General features: G+C 45.3%; 1 protein-coding gene across 7 annotated transcripts in view; it reads right to left on the bottom strand.

Moving 5' to 3' along the window:
• Nucleotides 1-324: 324 nt before the first annotated feature.
• The window catches only part of TBC1D5 (TBC1 domain family member 5), a 468,533-nt gene continuing 451,344 nt past the window's right edge, over nucleotides 325-17,513 (bottom strand). For all 7 annotated transcript variants that reach the window (XM_025043592.1, XM_015585816.2, XM_025043594.1 and 4 more), the window contains 3 exons: nucleotides 9,208-9,287; nucleotides 8,239-8,394; nucleotides 325-3,321 (listed from right to left, as the gene is read on the bottom strand). In XM_025043592.1, the coding sequence (XP_024899360.1) occupies nucleotides 2,977-3,321; nucleotides 8,239-8,394; nucleotides 9,208-9,287 (581 nt within the window). In that variant the 3' untranslated portion in view covers nucleotides 325-2,976. The remainder of the gene's footprint in view (nucleotides 3,322-8,238; nucleotides 8,395-9,207; nucleotides 9,288-17,513) is intronic.

The raw sequence follows: 17,513 nt of genomic DNA on the forward strand, positions 1-17,513 counted from the left end.
CTCTGGACACATGGAGGCCAGGGGCCAGGTGTACACCTGTGGAGGAGGGACGGAATGGCATGGGCTCCACAGGACAGCCACTCAGAGCACGAGACTTAAGTCTTCCATACACACTCTGGGGGAAGCTTCTTAAAGAAATGATAAAATAACGAATAAATTTGGGTCAACTCCGGCGGGTTACCATTGGGAGAAAACAGAACTGTCACGGAGCTTTATATTTGTTCATCATCTCTGACAAGGTGGAGGAGTCATTCTTGTTAATGGCGAACGATAAAACCCCGGAAGGGCCGATGCACAGGATTCGATTCAGGCGTATGCAGAGGAGGCAAATCGCAGGGCGGTCTTGGTTTATTGTTAGTTACATCCATTCTGCAGTGACATTATTTCTGACCAGACTGCAGTTAGAACATTAGCAGGAGGTCAACCTTCAAGAGGAATCCAGTATAATGAAATAAGGTGAAGACATAAGGAATTTCTTTCTCTAATCTGTAACTCTTATATATAATGTACAGGTATAATTTTAACTCAGATTTCCAAACTGATCAGAGAGGAATGCATGAACACAGGGACATGTATAAAAAATGTAGACGACAATGAGAATCTAAACTTCACGTATATAAAATATATTTAACTGCTAATAATCAAAACACGAGGTTACAATGATTATATTTGTTAAAGAAAAACAAAAAAGGTTTCATATATTCAGGATTGAAAAAAATGTGCAATTAAACATAAGTATCTGATAAAATAAAAATGAATGAACGTAAATTCTTTAATAGCACTGTAACCAATGAAAATGCAAACAATGCTCAGTTATAAAGAATAAAAACAAGTCACTTAAAAAAGATAAGACAGAAATTCAATTCTCATACCCCACGAATCTATGGGAATTTGAGGGTGGCATCGTCTGCAACCACTTGCCCTTGTATGTTTCTTTCCTGAGGGAGCAGCTTGTTGGGGGCCATAGAAGCAACACCTCTGATGACCCCACTGGTTCTCATGTGGCGCCAACATGGAAGCATAGAACGGAGGACCTGCCCCTGAGTGCTGGCAGGGCTGGGAGGTTCCACTGACCATTAAACAGGGAACGAGCCTAGAGCCTGTCAGTGTGGTGGGCATCTGGGAGCTGGTGTGTGGCCAACGACACTGCTATCTTGAGTCTAGCTCTTAGGGCAGAAGAAGTACTGAAAGTGAGCAGACGATGGTGGCCCAGCTGCCAGGGGACAGCCAGCTCCATGGCCTTTTCCAGTCTCTGACCTGGGGACCGCTGGGATGGCTTCACATCTTTCACCTCAGAACTGAAGACGCCAACAGGTTCTCAAGCCTTTGAGAGGGAGTAACGACAATCTCTGCACAGCTGCAAGGCCACTCACTGTGTGAGGACGTTGGGAGCTTATGAAATATCACCAAGGGGATGTGGACTTGGCAGCAACCTACTCAGTGAGACCACTCAGAGTCAGGAGCCAGAGCTAATCGGTGCATTTTCTTAGAGAGTGAGTGGGGAATCATGTCATTATCACATTTGTCTATAGAGAAATACATGGCTAGCAGTGGCAGGGATGTAGGTGATGTCTGTCCTCTCAAATGTGGTGGCTCTTCGACTGCTGCTATGGAAGCTTCCACTGTCCACAGGCCTTGTGGTCCTCAGAGGAGAAGTGTAGAGAACCAGTCACACCAGGGCACGGGCCACTGCCCCCGATGGAGGTGAAATGGGCAGGGTGTCCATCCTATTACAATTGCTACGCAGGCAAAGGAGAGGAAAAGTATCCTTTTCAGGGCTCTTTTCCTTAAGGAGAGAAACGTGATGCTTTGGGTCCATCACGGTTCCCGAAGCTGCAGCTGACAAGGGAATCTCTATTCTGTTCTGAAGCCCAGAAGGCTCTGGCACATCAGACCTGGTCCTGCCCTGGCAGTGGTGCCTGGGATGCAGCTGAGCCTGGGCCAGCAGCTGCTACGCCTGGCTCCCAGCAAGGGAAGGGCTGTGCAGAAATTCCGCATCCTCCTGGAGTCTGGAATGTCTGTGGGAAGCCGTGTTCCCCGAGAAGGGACACCAGGTCTAATTCCCCATTACTGCTACCTTACGGCCAGTGGGAGATCCCGACTCTGGATGAAAATTAATTGGGTTTTTTCCCTTTACTCCTTAGTCAACAGGTGAGCATAGCCCCAAAACTTCAGAAACTTTATGAGAAAACCGATTGAAAGATGCTCACCCCATAAAGTCAGGGTAATTTTCCAATTCAAGGAAGCAATATTCTTACAACCTTTGAAATCAGTGCAACAAAGACTGGCTTAAAGTGATTTTGTTTTTTGGTGTGAAAGATTCAAAAAGGTGAAATACAGTTGTTTAAGGGGGACAGTGATGGCCAGAGTAGATCTGGCCCGAGACTTAGAAATGTCTTCTTTAGCAAATGAAAAAAATCTAAACCACAGCACACCTAAATATGATTCCTAAGTTTATCCTGTTTCTAAAAATCACTGTAACTTTCTGAGAGGTCAGTAATGAGTTTTTTCCCAGCCCTGGAATCCACTGGTGTTCCAGCTCATTCTGCTGCATTTGGCTCTGCCATATGGATTCCCAAGGAAGAAATAAAATCGGCTAAGATACAGATTTCCAGAGGAAAAGTTTTCTTGGTATCAATCAATTTTCCTATGCCCGATGCTCGGAGGGAAGGAACATTCGAAACCAACTTGTCTTCCTTCTTCTAGATATAACTGATGGAGCTGTCACACCTTCTTAGTTGGGGAGCAGAAGACAGAGGAAAAATCATTGTGACTGCGGTCTGGTCTTTTCTGACAGTGCGTGTGAGATGGGGTGGGTGGAGCGGGGGTTGGGTGCTGGCCCGAAAAGGCCTGTCTGCATCTCGTGAACATCAGTCTGCGCGCCCTGTGGCTCTAAAGCTTCTCTCCAGGTTCCGACGGGCTGCTCCAAAGCCACATGCATGCTGGGAAAGAAGCGTGGGTTTCAGAGGGCTTGGCTCAGCGGGCTTCGGGGCTGCTGAGGGTGGCCTGGGCACTTTGGCAGATGTCCAGGGGGCTCACGATGGTGAAGCCGGAGTCCTTGCTGTTGTTGCTGCTGTCGTCATCGGGGCTGGAGCTGGGGTTGCTGGAGGACGCCGAGGCCGGGCCCATCAGAGGGTCGGAGAACACCAGCGGGAAGCGGGCCAGGGCCTCACTTTTCCCAGATGTGCTTCTGAGGGTGCGAAGAGGCTGGGCCTGGCCCGAGAAGGAGCCCCTGGCACTGACCCCCTCGTCTTCCTTGGAAACCAGGATGAAGTCGTCTGAGCTCCCTCTATCCGTGTGCCCTGATGCTTCTGAAGAGGCCTGTGAAGCACAGTGAGAAGAAGTACAGGGGGTGAGAGAAGACACCAGGGAGACGAGCGCTGCGTGGAGGCCCTGCGAGCCGAGGAGCGCTCCGCGGAGATGGGCCGCCTCGCCCGACGCGTCCTTAGATACACAATGCTCAGGCCTGCTGCCCCGAAGCCCAAGCCCTTCTCAGTGGTGCGGGGCCAGCCTCTCTGAGGCTGAACGCTGGTGTCCCAGGGGAACGCAGTAAACTTCCTGCTCGATAACCTGTTGGGAGAGGCTGGCTCGGGAACCGGCCAGCAGGCTGCAGACAGAATCCCTATCAGCTTCACGTGGCGCCCTGCCATACAAATCACTCACCTTCCTTGGGCTTTAACCTGTGAAATGGGGATCAGGGGAGCTGTCTCTGTCCTAGTGTATGGTCACCCTGTAGTGAATTAGAATTGTTCCCTAATGTGAGCTCCAGATTCGGGGTGATTTTACTACTTGCTTAGAGTAGAGCTTTAGGGGGACCCAGGACACTTCATCGCATGTAGCTCTCACAGCCAGCTTGTCCTGGGTGTGCACTTGGGGGTCCCATGGGGCCACGGTGGTAACTGGTAGGTTCTACAAACATGAAAATCAAGAACGGCAATTTCATAGTATATGGCAGAAAGTATAGAGATGGAATTGATTTATTTTATAATTATTTTCCTTTTATTCTAAGCAATTATGAGTAGCGTTTTGTTTCTTAACTAAAAAAAGCTGACATCCATGAACACTGGTGACGGTTTTGGGTTAAGATCAGAAATAAAGCCGTAGTCTGACCAAGGATGTTCCAACTCCTGCCTGCCTACTGTCCCCACAGTGTGGGGGACTGGTGCAGGGGTGTGAGGTCGACTGAGACAGAGCCCGGGGACTGGTGCAGGGGTGTGAGGTTGACTGAGACAGAGCCCCTGAGCTGGAAGTGCCCCTGGGCCCCAGCCTCCGGACCGGCACAGCCAAGGCCACCTGCGAGCTGTGGGCAGCGCCTGGCCACATGGTTGGCAACACTTGTATGGGAAATCTGAATCTCGTTCTCCTCGGTGACATACAGGGTGAGTGGCTGAATAATGGCTCCCTCCAATAGTTCATCTGCCTTAAGACATTTAATTGAAGGACAGAAACAGAAGTTGCCTTTAAGATCACAGTGCTGAAACGACAGGCATTGAGGTTCCTCGTCTCAAGTTTTAAAGCTGTTTACATTCTCTGAACACATTAATTCTTATGAAACTGAGGAGATGCAGCACGTGACACTCTGGTAGACCGGGACGTGATCACGAATGGCACTAGGCAGTTTGGTCGGGAAAGACTGTCTTTTTGCATCCCCATCGCTGTGCCTCTGTAAGGGGCACCTGGTCGGGGCCATGTCACCTTTGGGGAAGCTGGAAGGGACATCTGAGCAGGGCTTGTCCTCCTACACGTATGACATGGGATGTACACACAGCTGTGTAGGACTCAGCTTTGACCTCCTACTTCCAAAGTATAGATAGACACTGTTCAAATGACTATTGTCCTGCACTGTATTCTGTGAAAACTTTGACCTCTCACCCCACACAAGGTCTGTGGCTAGAATGCTGCTTGGTAGAACTTAGGTTGAAAATTAAAAAAGCATATACAGCATGTCCTATTTTTAGAGTGGCACTTCTACTATAGAAATACCATGATAAACCATTCTCCTTTAGTTTATAGTGAAGATATTAAGAAGACTTTGAAGAGGAGAAATATGTTACAAAGCCTGTGACTAGTAAAGTAAAGAGGGTTCTTACCATCGCTGTAATTATCTGGCATGTTTCCGGAAAGGTAGTGAAATCAAGTTATAAATTGCAGGTAACACCCCCATGCCCCCTGGCCACCGCCCACCCCTAATTCCCAGATAAAGTCACAGACTGGCTTAGACAAAGCATGTTAGAGCCGACAGGTCCTCAGCGACCAGGTTCTATTATTACTCCTCCCCCTGCCTTTATATTACAGATCGAGAAATGAAGCCCAGATCGGAGACCTGATGTCTTGGCCAATGTCACAAAGCAAATGAAAGGACTATTCTTTTGGACTCCTACCTAGAACATTTCTCTAGACACAAAGATGCCTTCTTTCTGGGTTTCCATAGCAGACTTAGCTTCTACCTGGCGCCATTTATATCATTTACAGAAGCTTTCTAAATTCCCAGGTCGATCTTCTCTTTTTGCCAAACGCAGGCATGTATTACATAAGAATGTGACTGGCCACATCTCCAATCTCCCAGCAGGGAGCCGGGCACGTGCATTCTCACGAAGAAAGAACCCTTTTGAAGCTCTTGATGGGGAAGGGCGCTGGCAGGAGACCATACGCCATCTACCCCAAGGTGGGTGAGCACAGTCCTCTGCATTATTCTCTAGACATACTTTGTGATTAACTAAGAAAGCAAAGATAATCCATTCTTCAGTGAGGAATGGGCTGTGGCACAACCCACCACAAACCCAACATGTCATAAAAGCCTGCCTGGCACTGCTCCCCTGGCTTCTGGCCCCCATTCAACTGGAAGCTCCTGAAAGCAGGGGCTACATCCCATAGCCCTGGAACAGCGGGCCCTCAACTCACATTTGGAAGGAAGGAGGGAAAAAGCTTACTCCTACTTGGCGCACTGGGCACAGGTGTTACTGTGCACAGCCTGCCTCCACCCCTGCCCCTTCCCCCATAAACCGTGCTAAAGAAAAGCCAGCCAGCTCCAAGCCCTGATGGCAGCCCCAAGGCTTGGGGCTCCTGAAGGAGGAAGGTGGGTCAGGGCATCCCGCCTGGTGGCCCTTTTATCGGTCTAGTCCAGGTCCCTGGCAGCTGCAGCAGAAGGCGGCGGACACGCGGCTCGTCTGGATGACCTGCCAGCTTGCATCTGAGATTTCTCTTCCCTTTCCACCCCTGAAGTGAGAGGACAGCACTGCTTCCCTATGTCTACCTTCCTCAGCTAAAACCTTTTTCAGGAGTACTTTTTGTTTTGTTTGTTTGTTTGTTTTAAATATAAACTACTGACACCCTTGGGGAAGGGGCCATGGAAGGGAATGAGTACAGGCGAGAAGCCCTTCTGTCTTCCCCTTTCCCACTGAACCCTACAGAGGAAGACAGAAAAAGAGAAGGCGGTGGTGGGGTCTTTTGGCCAAGGAAGGGCTGACTGTTTCAGAAGCACGTGGGGAGGCAAAAGGCCTTGCGAGTGCCGCACAGGAGTGTAGCTCTGCCAGAGCGAGGGCATATCTCATCCCGCTGCTCATCTCATAGCTCGCTCGTCCTGAAGATGCACGCGGGGGTCCACGGGGCAGTGGGTAACAGGTAGGTTCTTACAAACATGAAAAGCGGGAATGATAATTGCAAAGTATAATCAAGAAATTTTAAATTGAGCCAACTCATTAGTGTGTTTGAAAGGTCTTTTTCTGTAGTTTTTTTTTTTACACATTCAAGTAAAAGAATCATGCTAACATTTTAAATAAAATTGCCAATTAAAAACGTTTGGGGCTCAACGATATTTGAATAAATAAGTGATTACTGAAAAATCAAACATCTGTGCAGAAAACAAGAATTAGGAAGAATTAATCAAATTAAACTTGCAATTTTAATGTTGTATTCATGGGGCTAAAAATGCAGACTCGAAATGCTCGAAGAAAACTTCCTTTTAAAGCTGGATGAAATTAACTATACAGAGTTCTCTCTTATTGACGAGTTCTCTTAAACTAAAAAACCCCTCCCATTCTAAAATATCATTCTTTTCAAAACCATAAAAAATAAATAATTTACAAGCATCTGGATGCTCGTTTCTGAGAAAGTGACTTAGTGAGATTTTGCTAATGTTCATTTTTCCAGATAAATTTTGTCAGCCGTTTAAAAAAACATGATTAGGAATTTTTAGTCTTATCAGATAATGCACAGCGAGGCAGCATGGTGGAGCTAGACGCTTACTGCACTGGGACAGGCGTTCTGAGCATCGTGCCTGGTGGGTCTGTGTGCCCTGTTGGCCTCTGTTTTCTCACTGGTAAAATAAGCAGGCAGGACTAAGCGCACGAGGAATTTCTTAGATTTTTCCTAACTATAAAATTATGTGATTTGATGTGAGAATAAATGACACATGATGTCGACACCTGAGAGCGGGAGTCAGCACACTTGGGCCCATCGGCCAAATGCAGCCAGTGGCCTGTTTTTTGCATGGCTCTCAAGCTGTGAATGGCTTATAACATTTTTAAAGTGTCATAAAAACAAAGAAACAAAATAAACAAACAAACAAACGAACGTACCAAATACAAAAACATGTATGTGACAGAGACCAAATGTGGCCCGCAAATCCTAAAATACTTACTATCTGGCCCTTTACAGGAAAAGTCTGGTGACCTCTCTGCCATAGACGATGGACATTAATGAGAAGTCCTTCCCCACGGAGGCAAAAAAGGTTCTAGCCAAGTGAAATACACTCAAGACGGCATCAGGAAAGCATGGAGAACGGAGGCATCGGCTGGAGGCAACTGACCAGTAACTGAAGCAGAGATCTGGCTTCCTAATGCCACACATGGGACTGGTGGGAGGTTCAGGCCAAAGCTGCTGCATAAAGGCACAACTCTAGGGCACACTAGTCTAATTACTATCATTGTGAATGGCACCCCTGCTCCCCCACCAAGGGCACCAGATTATACAACATGCACAGTTATATGCAGCATCCCTGGCTCAGGCCGCTCGTGAACCTCATACCTGTTACCATACAGTAACTTTGATATGGTTTTTATTATTCATACTATATGCAGCACCCCTGGCTCAGGCCGCTCGTGGTATTTTACAGTTGAACCTCATACCTGTTAACATACAGTAACTTTGATATGGTTTTTATTATTCATAACTTTGAAGAACTTACGTAAACGTGCCCCCATCAAGTTAATGTGACATTGTTCATCAGAGCTCCTGTACCTGCTTGGTGGCCCCAGGCGTCTGGTCACTCTGGCTCTGGCCTTGGCCCTGGCCACTGGAGCAGTAGTGGTCATCGGAGATGGTGATCTGTTCATTCTCCTCGGCTTCCAGCTGGCTCTGGTTGAAACGCAGGGAACCTTTTAGAATGTCTTTGATCTAATTTCAAAGAAGAGGAAAATAAATAAAAAAGATAAATGGGTTTGTTTTTCAAAGCTAGCTAAACCTCTAATATTTTTAAACTAGAATTGTCATTGACCATTTTTTATAGTATGGATATCAATAATATCACCGTCAGAAAGAACAGAAAAAAAAAAAATCCAACTCTATCAAAGCCACTGACTTATTAATGACCAAGGAAAATTTCAGTCTTATTGGCCAGGTTCTCGCAGGGTCAGACATGGGCGTCACGTCCTTGGCAGTTACTTTACAGCAGGAAGCAGCGTTTGCCTGCACACCCGGCCCTGTTGCACAGGCCTTGGCTACTGAGGAGCTCCACCCCAGTGGGGCTGTTAATCACGAAGGCACACGTTTGCCACCAGCACTGTTTTCATTGACATTTACTTTCCATGGAACCCTTTAAGGGGTGTGTAAATGTGGCCCTTGAGGGTCTGAGGCCTGCTGCATGGAGTGATTAGGCCTTGTGCCCCAAAGACATTTGTCTATTTATGAAAATGACTGAACAGGGCCCTGGGCCACACCACACCAGTTGTGAATGAGGAACAAACAGAATGGGTTTGGTAAGTGGAAGGAGCAGGGGTGGGAAACGAAAACCAGTTTGGGCCACAGGCTAGTCAGACATAATCGCCAGAAGGAGCAAGGGGCATGAGGAGCTGGAGGGGCCCTGTCTGGGAGGAAGCAAGGGGCTGGGGGACCCTGGCTCTACCATTGTACGCCATGCCCTGGGATGCCCTCCCCAACAGGCACTAACAGGGGGGCCTGTGAAACATAGAGTCAGATCGGTGGGCATACCTGTTTTAATCCTGCCAAGGAGACCAGAATTTGATCTTCTTTTTCCAAATTTTCTTGTAATATCACATCTTGAATATTTACTGAAAATATAAGAATGACATTTTATAACTCATGCTCTGAGTATAACTTATCTGCTGCCACACCATGACTTCAGACAAGCTTGGGAATTTTTCTGCCAAATCTCATGGCAACTATTCCCACCAAAGGTGCCCTGCCAGGCTGCAGAGGGGGCAGGTATTGGGAAGAGCAGAGGGGAGACGGAGCCTGGTAGGCACGGCCTTCCCGCCTACATCACATAAATGCATTCTTATAACAAAAGATGTGTCTTCACTTCCACAGACAGACCAGGCAACTCTGCTGACCTACACAGTGTGGTAAACAGCCAGCCTACAGCATTCAGTCAACTGGGAGGACACGTTTCAGCCTGGGCCACGGCCTTCCGCCTACATCACATAAATGCATTCTTATAACAAAAGATGTGTCTTCACTTCCACAGACAGACCAGGCAACTCTGCTGACCTACACAGTGTGGTAAACAGCCAGCCTACAGCATTCAGTCAACTGGGAGGACACGTTTCAGCCTGGGCTTCTTAAACTGCCTCACAGTTCAATGATGTTAGCTCACCTCTCTTTCTAAAGACCAGTTCCTCCCAGGTGACTGGAATTAATAAAGACACCATCTTTAAAGATTTAAACTGTAGAGCATGTTGTCAGTTCGACGCAACAATAAAAATAAAAGGACACTCATGGAACAACAGGTTACCATCAGACAGTGATGCCTATGGAGTCAGCATGATGTAACCCGGAAGCTATTCCTCTACGTCCTCCAGGAGGCTTAGCCTCCACCTGAGAAGACATTCGTCCAGACCTGATCTGAGGGATCTGCCCAGCCAGCTCTGACCACCAGGTTCGGCATCAAACCAAGTTGCCCACCAACAGGTTAAATATGCTGTGGTCCTCAGCTTTCCCCCGCCACCTGCCTGTGGGATGCTCACGGCCCTATTGGTGGCTGTGGCTTTACTGAGGCAGGGATTCTCAGGGGAGCCCAGGGGGCATGGAAACCCTCTCCCTTGGGGCTATGCAAGAGAATGTGTGTGTCGGGGGCAATTAAAACACACTTTAAAAAAGGTACGGGAATGTGCACCAATCTGAGAATCATTTCAGTAAGTAGGCTCACCCTCCTTTATCATCTGCTTTTTTTTTTTTGTGGCCTTAAAAAATACCCCGTTTAGAAGGTCTTACATGCCACATTCTTAGTCATTCACTCATGAAGTTGTCCCAGTCTCTACTAGCGCCTCCTCAGTTCCATGCCTGCCCCTAACAGCCACCAGAGCTATAATATCACTCCTTGCTTGCTCACGTCCCTCGGGTGGGAGAGGCAGAGCCAGCACACTGCTCTCTTGGCCTGGAGGCCCTGCCCCAAATCAGTGCAGACCGGCTCCTCCTCATTGTTCAAGTTTCTGCTCCAGCGTTGCCTCCTCGGAGCAGTCTTCCTGCCACTCACACTAAAGGAGCCCGAGTCACCCTCTAGTCTCTACCACATCATCTCTTTTACTACACTGATGATAAGCACTTGTCGCCATCTGACATTCTCATATGTATTTGCTGACTTATTTGTTTTCTATTTCCTTCAACAGGAATATAAGCTCCCGGCCTTTAGAATAATGGCTAGTACGTTTCAAGTATACAAGTATTTACTAAATAACTGAGCGAATGAACGAACATGGAAAGATACTCTTGCAATTTGCATTTCAAAACATTGTTATTCTAAATATTTCCGAAAAGCATTTCCAGTAAGGGACCAGGCAAAGACTGATACCATAAACACAGGTCCAGCTTGACAATTTATTAGAATCTTCAATAAGAATAAGTCTATATACCATGCTGATAAGTCCTCTTACATACTGCAACAGAAAAGCAGCAGTTTTTATTTATTCAGAAAACGTGACTGTAGTTTCTGACTAATAGAAAGGCCCGCTCCAAAACAAGAAAGCAAGATGAATGGGAATGAAATAACAGATATAATTAAGAGGGTGAATGTTTTTGGTTTCCTTAAAAGCCTGTAACAATTTGTTCTCTCTTAACAAAAAAACAACACAAAATCCACTCAACAAGACATTAACAACAACCAACTGCAGAAAATTAACAAGAAACAGTTCTGTAGGTCTTTTAGAGGATTGAAAAAGGTTACTTTTGTTTTTATGACTGCTATGGTTGCTAAGGCTGAGCTCTGAGGGCCTGGGGCAGGCAGTACGGTGCACAGTAGAGGGGTAGTTTGGTGGGGCCAGACCCTGAGAGGAAGCTCAGCAATGGATGTAGGAATATTTGGACTTCTGTAGGAAGCATTGGGCCCTTCCTGAGTCCAAGGAGGTAAAGGAGGGGAGGCCTTAGAGGCTACACCCGACAAATCGGGGGTGCGGGGGCTAGGAAAAGAGATCTGAAAGAAACCAAATGTGACGTCTCCTGCCTGCCCCTTTCATAGCCTGCTGTGGAACGTATCCTGAAGCAAGAGGGTTTGGCCAAACTGCCCAGCTCCTGCCCCCGATGTCATGATGGAGCTCAGGCATTTAGGGTCATAGACTACAGGCCAATACGGCAGACAGGGGCTCCAGTGGGGACAGAGGCCCAGAAATTTGTAGGATATTTGTTCAGATGAGATGGTTCACCTGTAAGAGACTGAGTTGCTTTTAATTGGCAAGTTTGAGCCTTGGACTGCTATTGGTGGGAACAAAACCTCAGAGCAGGATTTCTACACATCTGAGTTTTGTTATATAGATTTACTATCCCACTAGAGAAATACCAGAGTCTACCTGAGATCTTAGAAAATTGTACTGGTCATGCTGCCTGAAAATCCCATGAACCAGAAGCACTAGCCATCCTCTCTTGGATGCCTTTTTTTTGCTGCAAGCCTACCAAGAGAGGTGTGGTGATGCTTGCCGGAATAGGTTGAAAACAGGAGGGATGGTGACAGCAGAAGACATGAGCGTACTAGGAAAATGGAACACGGCCTGTCTTTTATTACAGGCCTAAGTGGGAATAATGTTTCACGTGCTAAAGACCACCTCTGCCCTGTGTTCTCTCTTGATAAAAGCATGAGCAGTCAACAAGCCTAGACCTTCACTACTGCCCTGTCACTTAGGTCTAAAGAGGTGGCGGAGCTGCCGGTGGGCTACCCCAACTCCACCCTCTACCCATTCCTCACCAACAGGAACTAACCTAAACGAGGTCAGTCAGAAATAGGAAGTCACTATATGCAAAACGGACCTTTCAGGAGCACTGGCACTAGCATCAAACAGCTTGAAGTTTGATGGTCTTGTGTGCTGTGATCTGTGTGTCGCTAAAACCATCAGTGAGATGGGGGTTATATCTCTCTCAGAGGATTGTTTTGGAGCCATTAGAAGAGATCATCAAAGTGGTCCACTTCTAGCATATTGCCTATTACTATTATTGCTTAGTATGTTTTCTTCCTCCTTCTCCAGTATCTTAAATACCCAGATAAGTGGATTTTACTTTCTGAGGTTCTCTCATGTATAATAGACATTTAGTTACCCTGATCTCTGACAATCTCATATAAGGGCTCTCCCAGACTCTAAAGAAATATGCAGGCTGTTATTACAAAATAGAGGGGTCACATGCATGCCCAGCATGGTAGTGGCTGAAGAGTTGGCCATTAGCAAGGAAGTGGGCAGACCTGTCGTTTGTCACTACTGACTCTGGCTGCGCCACTGGGACTTCTGTTCACAGAGTGTGAGCTATAGTTGTCCGGACCTGGGAAAAGGCAGATTTAGGGGAAGGCAGGTTTAGGAAACGATAGGCACCAAATTGATCCTTTAATTCATGGTGTGTGTCTCTGTGTGTCCCTGCAAATGCCATTCCCTCTTCTAGAAGGCCTGTCTATTCTCCTTACAATACCAGATCTTTCCTCGTCTTCAAAGTCCACCTTAAACTTGAATTCGAGCATCGGCTTCCCATTATCAATATTCCCTCTGAAATCATCTATTGTTGGACTCTCTCCACATCTACAGATGGACTCTAATCCTTTAGTACAAATACTAAAAGTTTCCTGAAACTGCACAGTTCTACATGGCAAACCCTGGTCCCAAGGTCTTTTGGTTCCAGATGTGGCACTCCGCTCACTATATCCCTATTACCTGTCCCTGCCAATGTTTCTGAGCTCACTGGTGCTCTGGGAGGACCATGGCTTGCTTCATGTGAAGCTATGTGTCACTTCCAATATTTCTGGTAAAGTATATTTTCTTTCGCTCTCTCCTCCTGCTTTGAAGTTTTACTCACCTCTTCCATACACATGGAGCTCAGTTTCAGATCACCACTCTTTCATTTTACCCTACCCTCAACTTACCTTTCCCAGAACCTATCTTTACATCAGAGAGCAGGTATTTAGTAAGTATAAGCTGAATGACCAATGTGAGCCTCTTCCAGAAGCATTAGGGCTCATTCTTATCACTCGAAAAACAGATGCAAGTATTTCTCAGATAAAGAATTGAAGGATACTAACATGATCAACCAGATCCTGAATTGAGAAATGAAAGGGGGTGGTGAAGGGAAATAACATTTGTTAACGGTCTATTAAGAGCCAAGTACTGAGTCAGGCATTTCATGCTCAGTATTTTCTTAAAAAGCAAAAGGCACATCACACAGAAAATATAATCAAGGGTTCTATTTTGCATCCAGCTGCCAGAATGGCTGAAAATCCTAAACTCAGCACTGGGAGAGAAGCATCACTTAGGAAAATCTAAGGGAGAGATTAGGCAAATGCGTGCATTACCCTTAAGAACAGTCCTCAGGCCAATAAACAGTGCTTAGCACAGACTTCCAAATCTTCACTGATCTCTACCATTTGGTGTATTATGCTCTTAGGGTTTACCCACCAGCCAGAGAGTGACAGAAAGTATGCCTCCTCACCGTAAAATCTATTATATTCATGACATAGCTGCCATCTTAGGGTCAACCTAAAAAAGAGACTTTACATATATTTTTAAACTTAAAAGATTCTAAGCACCAGTAATGGTTAGATGCCTTTGCCAGAATATGTAAAAATCAAAGCAGAAACAGAGTGAGGGCTTTACTAATAGGAAACATCCTGAGATTTTGCCATTGTGCCCTCTCATTTTGGAGCAATGAGAAAGGAGAGCAGTTTGGCTAAGATTGTCATAAAATTACATCATTTAGTCAAATAAGATCCTTTGAACTGGGTTTAAGATGGATATATTTTTTTTCGTGTGAATTTCAGGCCATAAAGGTTTTGCTAACATAAGGATCTAGTGAAAGTTAAGTGCCGCCCCTTAGCTGGGATTTAAACATGGCCCAAGTCAATATTAGCCTTCTTATCTTGGGCTTCACCTCCCCACGACTCACAAGCTCTTAAGCTCAGCATGAGATGCTTGTGGTGGCCACAAAGTCCTTGAGCTTTCAAGTGATTGGCAGCAAGCCTGTTTCCATAGAGATGGGGTGGATACATCTTTTGTGTATTGGGTCATTAGCTGGAGAGGACTGGGATTGGAGAAGTGGAGAGGCAGCCTGGTATGGAGGGGTGAGAACAGGTTATGAGGTCAACCAGTTTAAGAAAGATGAGAAATTTGGAAATTACATTGAAAAAAGAGAGAGAGGGGCAGATACTCAATTTGGGCTTCTCCTTTGGAAAAGCATGTGGGAAAATGCAAGAGAACCAGAAAATGAAAATAAAATGATCAAAGATGGAGAGTCTTACGTGATCAGAGTTGTGGTATCTTAGCTTGGAAAAAGAGAAGATAAGTGTGTGGTTTGTTAGGCTTTTCTAAATAGGTATAGGGTTGGTACAAGAAAGATGCTGACCAATTGTTCTAAGTCCTCTGATAATAAAACAGGGTGTGGGGTGGGGAAGACTTCAAGCAGAAGAGAACGAGTTCAGGAAGGCTGAAAACAAGTGAATTTCACATGATTGAAGGCTACATCAGAGTGCTGGGGGAGGCTAGGAGCTCTCTGCCCACAGATTTCAGTGTGTATGTGCCTTAAGCGTGGGGTTATGAATATATTAATTGAATTTTGCCCAAATAATTTTAAGTTCTCTTGTTCTTTGCTGCTTCCAACCTGTCATGGGCCAGTAACAGCAGGTCACCTGCGGGCTGTTAGAAAGGCAGAGCTTCAGGCCCCACATCAAACTTACTGAATCAGAATCTGCATTTTAATAGGATCCTCGGGTGAAGTGTATATTTTCCTTCTATAGAGGACTCTGCTACCTACAATTAAATGTAGTCCTTAACATTCTTAAAATAATTATGAAAAGCTTTTATCACAGCGTGGTTAACAGGGAGAAAGCTGTCTGGTGATAACATTTTCTCTATTTTTTAAATGTCATTAGTTAATTGCCCTATTGAAGACATCCACTGAAAGGTGTTTTGATAAACATTAGAAAATCAGATTTATAAAGTTGATACAGAGGCAAATAAACTGATTTTGAAAAATGGACTCCTCTTAAAGCTAATTTTTACATAAATATTATGACAAGTGTAAAATCAGTAATGATGTGTGCAATAAAATATCAGAAGATCTGAGATCCAGCTACTGATTCAAGTGTGGCCTTAGTAGAAGCATCAGTGACAGAGAAGCCAAGGACTGGATTTGAGTCTGGACTCCTGGTGTCAGCTAGCTGTGTGGCACTCATCCTTCTGGGCCTTGGTTTCCTCATCCGTCAAGTGAAGAGCAGCTGAGATGGCTTTTGGGGGTTTCACATCTTTAACCTTCTAAGATCCCTATGAGCTATAGGTACTCTCAAGAACAGCATAGGAAACCTAGTTTCTTTGAATTTATTGCACTTAATCCTCCCATTGTTAATGTGAACCATCAAAGAAAGGGCAAGCTGCTGGAAACCAGTGTCTAAATACCAAATGAATGATGGAAACACCTCCATTGGGAGCAGGCAGGTGTGGGCCTCAGAGGTCAGCAAGGTGAACAGCTCAAACTCCCTATAAACAGCTGGCAGCTCAGCCCAGCTGCTCACAGAGCAGAGAAGTGTAGGCTGCTCACCCACGTGCAATTACGTGTGAAGTACTGCAAATCTAAAAATATCCTGGGCTCAGCCACAGGGTTAATACAGTACTGTCAATGGCTTTCAACTCAACTGTCAGGATGATAACTATAGCAACAGAAAAATGAACACATAAAAAAAGAAGTCTTCTGAAGTTGACAGGAAAAATTCAGATTTAATAAAACACTTATTTTTAATTCCTGTCTCTAAATCTTTGAATCCAAATAGTTCAATTCTGTGGAGGTAATAAAATTAGAATTTTGAAAGAGTTTTGATAAAACAAATACAACTTTCAGTTTTGAGTTCCAGATCCATAAAGAAATACTGCTAACCTGTCAATTTTAATTGCCTCTATAATTAAAGGACCACTTGAACAAATGCTTTATATAATTTTTAACTGAGAAGCTTTTCTATATATTTGTTCTATCAGTTATAATAATAGCCTTGAGCGGTACTTGACATTTTAAGATATTATTACATGTCTGATGAAAATGTAGGGTGATATAGAATGCTCTTGAAATGAAAAGAACTTAGTGAAAATAATTAACATTAGGAAAGGATGCGAAGAAATAACTCCTAGAAGTTTCTGAGGCAGAGCTCACAGCTCACACTGTGGCCCAATGTATAAGGGAGGCTCTGCAGTGCTCACGTCAGTAAGTGCATTTGCATCATTCAGTTCTGATAAAGCTATTCTTGTTCAAAGAGTGCACAAACACATCCAAAATTTCACCATCTTTTTGCATCATCTGATAAAAGAATATTCAATTAGGTGTTGGGAAATGCAGCATTGGTCCTAGCTCTCACATAACTAGTTGTGGGGCCCTAGACAAGTCTCCACTCAGCTGTCTGACCATGGGCCGGATTAGTCTCTCAGGACCTTCCCTGAGAAGGGACAGCTAAGAGTTAAGGGGAAAGAGGAGAGGATTTGTGCTGAATACCCACTATGGGCCATGCCTTGTGCTGGGCTTTAAAAATACATTATCTTAGCAACAACTGGCAAGAGAGATAATTTTATCTCCATTTTATATAAGAGGACATGATCATAACCAAGCCGAGCTAAGAAGTGATAGAGCCTGGTTATAATCTTGTGTCTGATGCCAGATGAGTCTCTCCTCGGGTATCGCTCCAGGCACTCTGACAGCTGACTCTTGCCTGCAAAATAAAGATTGACTCCCAGGTGCTAGTTACATGCACTTAAACCATGCACAGATTTTTCAGTGACTGTCTTGCATTTTCTAAGCATAGAAGATTAGGTCCCTTGGAAAGTCCCTCTATAAGCTTC

The sequence above is a fragment of the Pteropus alecto genome, unplaced genomic scaffold (assembly GCF_000325575.1).
Source record: "Pteropus alecto unplaced genomic scaffold, ASM32557v1 scaffold92, whole genome shotgun sequence".
In the NCBI taxonomy this organism is placed as follows: domain Eukaryota; kingdom Metazoa; phylum Chordata; class Mammalia; order Chiroptera; family Pteropodidae; genus Pteropus; species Pteropus alecto.